Source organism: Conger conger, chromosome 3 (assembly GCF_963514075.1).
Source record: "Conger conger chromosome 3, fConCon1.1, whole genome shotgun sequence".
Classification (NCBI taxonomy): Eukaryota; Metazoa; Chordata; class Actinopteri; order Anguilliformes; family Congridae; genus Conger; species Conger conger.
Genome location: NC_083762.1, coordinates 51,634,627 through 51,640,715, shown reverse-complemented (window position 1 = coordinate 51,640,715; position 6,089 = coordinate 51,634,627). Strand labels below are relative to the sequence as shown.

The following is a 6,089-nucleotide window of genomic DNA, read 5'->3' as shown; positions in this document are numbered from 1 at the left end:
ATTTCAGGTAGGCTAACTGGAATCTGGTAGGACCTGATTTGACAGAGAGTTAAGGGGGAGCAAACGTCGATGGACAGGTTCTGGGAACGCCCTTCCTCATCAAACCACCTGCTTTATAAGAGAGGACGTGGGAACTTGAAGTCATAGCTAGTTTGCTATCTTACCTTTGCAAGAAAAAGAAGAAACATATGCTCAAGGTGTTGGCCCGCTGCCTGGACGTAGCCTACCATTGAAAAGAAGAACTGAACAGTAACGAGTTTTGCACAGCGACAACCTTCTTTCATTTGAAGTCAAATTCAGTGACTTTTTTATTCGCACGAACAGAAAAAAAGTTAATCGTCTTTTGTCTGAAAAATATTGGACGTGACGCTGCAATTGATTCGTTGTCTTCAGAACTTTTACATTTGACAAACGTTTCGGTTGCATTCTTGTCAAAATGATGCAGAGTTCCGATTCCTACCGGCAGAAGAATTCCCTCTTCAACGCCATGAACCGCTTCATCGGCGCGGTTAACAATATGGACCAGACTGTAATGGTTCCTAGCCTGATAAGAGATGTGCCCCTGGACGAGGAAAAGGCGGTTCACGACATCAGAACAGCAGGCAACGGGCCAACTACCTACTTCTCAGAAGGAGATATGTACAGCTACTACGTCCTATTGAAATCCATAAAAACCGATATGGAATGGGGGGTCTTGCAGGCCGACGAAAGGAGGAAGGACAAACACGGCATCGGTGCCCTGGATAGTTCCAGAATCGACGCCGAAGACAAAGAGGAAGACCTGGAGAAACTCTTTCGCTTCCACCTTAGCGGACTGCAGACGGTTCTGTCCAAGCTGACGGGCAAGGCGAACACCCTCACCAACCGATACAAGCAGGAAATCGGTATTGGAGGTTGGGGATATTGAGGCGCTCCCCCATTAACCAGCCAAGAATATTTCCCTGATGGGAGTCGAACTTTACCCAGCTAATGAAGTTCCAGCTGAACGGAAGTGGAGTCTATATATTGGAGGGCCGTTTGAGCCGTTTTAATCTAAAAAAAAAACAAATGTAGCCTGCTCAATTTGCTTGACATGTAGCTACTGCTGTTACCTTGAAGTTACGTCCCCCCATTGCACTATTCTTTTTTTACTGGTTCTATTATGACAGAGTTGTTGTCGCATTTTGTGTGTGTGTTGCACGTGCATTTAAACATGTTCTACCACTTTTGTGTTTTGAGACTTTTCCAGCTGAATAATGTTGCACGTAAATGTGCTTTTCTAATGATGCTGGACTAGACTCCGCCTCCGTTGTAGGGCTACTACTGTATATTGACTGATGCATGTCAAATGAGGTCAGAGTGGTATTTATAATACCCATGATTTTAATGTCCTGAAAAAATCTGTGAACTGGAATCTGATGATAATTCTGTCATTTCAATGTATTGAGTAATGATGGGTTCCATGAGATTTTATGGATGTTATCAAGATGGTATACATTACATAATAAATTTAAGATTTAAGTGTTCAGCTGTTGTACAGAAAATAAACTATTTATACATTTTCTTTAAATTGTGTGTTGCATCTGCTTTTTCACTTGGTTAATTGTATCGCACTCTTATCTAGAGCCATTTACACTATCAGAAATAAAGGTACACATGCTTGTTGCTGGGGCGGTAACATATAGGTACATACAATTATACCCCTAACCAGCAATATATAATTAATTTGTACCTTTTTTGCTTGGGAAAGGTACTCATTGGTACAAAAAGAGAACATTACTGTACATTTGGGGAAATTTGACCCTTGCAGAACAAAAATGTACCTCCACTGTCACTTTATTTCTGAGAGTGTACATCAGTGTCTCGGGAATACCCAAGTGCAATAGGAAGAAGGAATTTTAATCGATATGTTAACAGAACAAATTATTTGTATTGCTGAACAAAGTATACCACAATGCAGCAAACCTATCTTTACATAGCTATACATACAACTAGAACATCCTAAAAGCAAATCTAAAAAGAGGATTGTTATAGAGGGGCAGGGGAGCAATGATGCAGTCTGAAGAGGTGGGTATTCGGTCTGCTTTGGAAGATAGGTAGGGGTTCTGTTGTACTGACAACAGTGTGCTCTACTATCAGGGGGCAGAACAGAGGTGATGTGACCGGGAAGTATTTTGTTTAATGAAAAAAGTTTAAATGCCTATCACTCCATAATTAATAATTGCAACCAAATGCTTCCTATAATATCATATCAGTCGTTCACATCGCTGTGGAGGAATTTTAACCCAGAGCTGCTTAATTCAGATAAATTGGTAGGTTTTTTAACATGAACTGCTCATTTCAAGTCTTGTGACACTATCTCTATTAAAGTCAGGACTTCAAAACTAATCGATATTGTTTCTTTTCAGTAATTCAGATGTGGATTTGCTATTGTGTGTTGGATCATTGTCCTGCTGCATAACCCAATTAGGCTTCAACTTCGGCTCATTGACAGATGTCTGGACATTCTCCATAAGAATTTTCTGGTACAGATATGATTCCTTCAATAATGACATCCAGTCATCCAGGTCCTGAGACAGAAAAGCATCCCCTCACTATCACTCTACTATCACTACATTTGACTGCTGGTATGATGTTCTTACTGTGAAATGATATACACCAGACATACAGTAATGGCACTCGTGTCATCCAAAAAGTTTAACTTTTGACTCAACTGTCCAGAATTAAATAAAAATAGTTTGGGGATCTTTGGTGGCTACTTCACTCTGATGGTTTCAATATGGGTGAGGATTTGATTCAAAAGGACTGGCTGCAATCAAGTCTGACTGTGTTCAATCAGTTGAATCTCAATTAAATGTTCTCCCTGCGTTTGCGTGGGTTCCCTCCGGGTACTCCGGTTTCCTCTCACAGTCCAAAGACATGCAGGTTAGGCTGATTGGAGAGTCTAAATTACCCGTGGGTATGAGTGTGTGAGTGAATGGTGTGTGTGCCCTGCGATGGACTGGCGACCTGTCCAGGGCGTATTCCTGCCTTTCGCCCAATGTATGCTGGGATAGGCTCCAGACCCCTGCATCCCTGTTCAGGATAAGCGGGTTAATATAATGGATGGATGGATGGATGGATTTTTAAAATGTAAATTTTCTGAAAGCATTCAATGACAAATGTGCAATAATAGAGGAAATGAGGAAGGGGGCAAATACTTTTGTATGGCACTGTACAGGCACACAGTTTGAAAGGCCAGGTAGGTCTTAGCCAACCATTCATCAACAACAAAGGTGATCTGAAAGTTTACTTTGGAGATGTTTTGAATTCCACCTTAAACAACTTCCACAGACAAGACCATTCTTCTGAAATAATGTAGTCAAACCACAATCCAGAAAGTTGAGGTAATGTTGCCTCATACAACAATCCTGAGCATGAACCACAGTTTGCTATGGGTTAGAATTTCAGGCCAATTACATTTTCTAGGTGTCATTAAAATGGTAACAAGCAGTGCAGAGACAAAAAATGCCCAACTAGCAGTGCCATTGTGTCGAGTGTCCATTGAACAGCCTTTGAACTTATTGAAACCCCACCTTAATTCAACATTTACTTTGCCGGTGTTGCCATATACAAAGAGGATATATAAGCTAGTTTGACCGATGCAGGTTGTAGAGGTTGCTGCCGTATGGCTTAGCCAGGCTAGGTGTGATACTAAGGAATGATACTCCAAGCTGCAGCCACATTGGGAACAGAAGGCTTTGTCACTCTTTAGCTACAGCCTTTGTAAGGGGATTTCAGGGTTCCCTATTATTGGCACTGTTGCTCCAACCATTTTCTTAATAGCAGTCATGCAACAAATGCCTGAACACCATTCCAGCTCTATTCGTCACAATTGTCCAGGAATGCCCTGATCTCACAGCTGCAGCTGGGGCACCAGTGGCAACATCCAATGCCCACAGCTGGTTCCACTAGCCAGCAGTGTGCCCCTGGCTAGCTTTGAGCCTAGAAATGACAAACAACACAAACCATCCCGTTTGATTCTAATGTTACGTAACACACATAAGAGAGTTTGAGCCATGCTTTGAATGTCTAGTCTATCCATCATTAATTTGCTGATGCAATGTTATTTTTTCAGAGGCTGTTCCTGAGCCCAATAATGCATTGCATGCTTGCTCAAAACTTGTTCTGTTTTAACCCCTCTCCCTTGTTTGTTCTTTTCAGAATTTAAAATATGGACAGGAAAGCCATCTGTCTTGTCTGCATAACTAACACCAACCTTAGCTGAGACTGAGCATGAGCCGTTAAGGAAACTTTCAAACTTGCAGTTCGCAACTGATTTTTCTGTGTAATTCTGCATAAACCTGCCTTCCTTCACATCTTGGTAATCAATGTTAAGTGTCCAATTATGCACAATGGGGGTTGTAATATTTCTGTCGTAATCTTCAGGGGGACTGTGTATGTGCAGTATTTGGATGCAATTTCCTGTTGTACACCTGTTCTGAAATATAGGTTGTGACACATTCATCAGACATCAATCCAATCATCAATTCATTTTAAACATTTATAGAATAGTGAAATTGCAGATGTTTGGACTTTATCCTGGTTTTTGAACTCTGCCTGTATGTTCCTTTACTCTTTGGATTATCCCGTATGTACCCTTCTGCCTTGATTTTGACCATTGCTCGTTTCTGGATTGCATTTTGGATCTGCCCTGTTAATGAAATCTGCCTTTCATGTTATCCCTGAGTCTGCTCTTGGTTCTTCTGTCCCAAATCCTGAGAGATGCTATATTCCAAATTTGGTGTAAAACCACTTTTTCGAGGTATGCAAGATTTTGTTCTTTGAGAGGCAAAGGTTACAGTATGACCTGTTAAATTAAGTTCTTTGGGAATCACAATATTGGAATTTTGGCTGATATCCAATAATTAACATCATAATTTTAGGTGATACCGCTAACAACAGTTTTTCATTTTGGTACCATACCACATGTCTTTCTACCAGTAAGGTTTATTATACTGTAACTACATGCTTGGTGCAGATGCACACATCTAAGTAAAACACTGCTTTATTAATACACATTATTAAATAGTCATCACTGAAAACTACTGTTTCAGCATTTCTGCAAATTACAATATACATGAAATAAGCCAGGCGGCACGGATGGCGCAGTGGGTAGCACTGCCGCCTCACAGCAAGGAGGTCCTGGGTTCAAATCCCCGTCGGCCGGGGCCTCTCTGTGTGGAGTTTGCATGTTCTCCCCGTGTCTGCGTGGGTTTCCTCCGGGTACTCCGGTTTCCTCCCACAGTCCAAAGACATGCATGTTAGGCTGATTGGAGAGTCTAAATTGCCCGTAGGTATGAGTGTGTGAGTGAATGGTGTGTGAGTGAATGGTGTGTGTGCCCTGCGATGGACTGGCGACCTGTCCAGGGTGTATTCCTGCCTTTCGCCCAATGTATGCTGGGATAGGCTCCAGCCCCCCTGCGACCCTGTTCAGGATAAGCGGGTTCAGATAATGGATGGGTGGAGGGATGAAATAAGCCACATGCATCAACGTCTTTCCTCTATCAACGTCGTTGGCACGGCACAAAATGAATGTGTCATATTATCGGAGTGACTTTTTTAGTGTAATTTTGATATTGGGCTGATACAGATAACATGCTTTAAGCCATTATCTGCCAATATGGATAAAGTAAAGGATATATCGTACATCTCAAAAATTATTTGTTATCTTTAACTTCTTTTGCTGTAGTACCACCACAAGTGACCAAAGGAGGCCAAAATCAGTCAATCCCTGTTTGGAGTCACATCCTATCTATGTGCCAAGTTTCAAACCGGCCGGGAACTGTGAAAATGAAGGAAGAATAAAAATAAAACCAAGAAACACAATAGGGTGGATATGGATATTTGTAAATATCCAAATCCAATATCCATATCTCAACTCTCGTACATTTAACACTTTATTTTAAAATGGCATAAAAATAGATATTCGAAAGGTAAAATTAGAATAAAGATCATTTTTAAAGAGGTAGTGGGAAGCAGCTACTCAACATGTCTGGATCATAGGGTCTGAATTTATGGAGAGATAGGACATTATTGCGTTTTTGTGTCCTACATGTCCCTCGGCACGC

General features: G+C 41.3%; 1 protein-coding gene across 1 annotated transcript; it reads left to right on the top strand.

The window, feature by feature from the left end:
- Window positions 1–1,549, top strand: mid1ip1a (MID1 interacting protein 1a). The gene has a single exon (XM_061235534.1). It carries the CDS (start codon window positions 437–439, stop codon window positions 905–907), a length of 471 nt encoding a protein of 156 aa, XP_061091518.1. The 5' UTR covers window positions 1–436; the 3' UTR covers window positions 908–1,549.
- The last annotated feature ends 4,540 nt before the right edge of the window (window positions 1,550–6,089 follow it).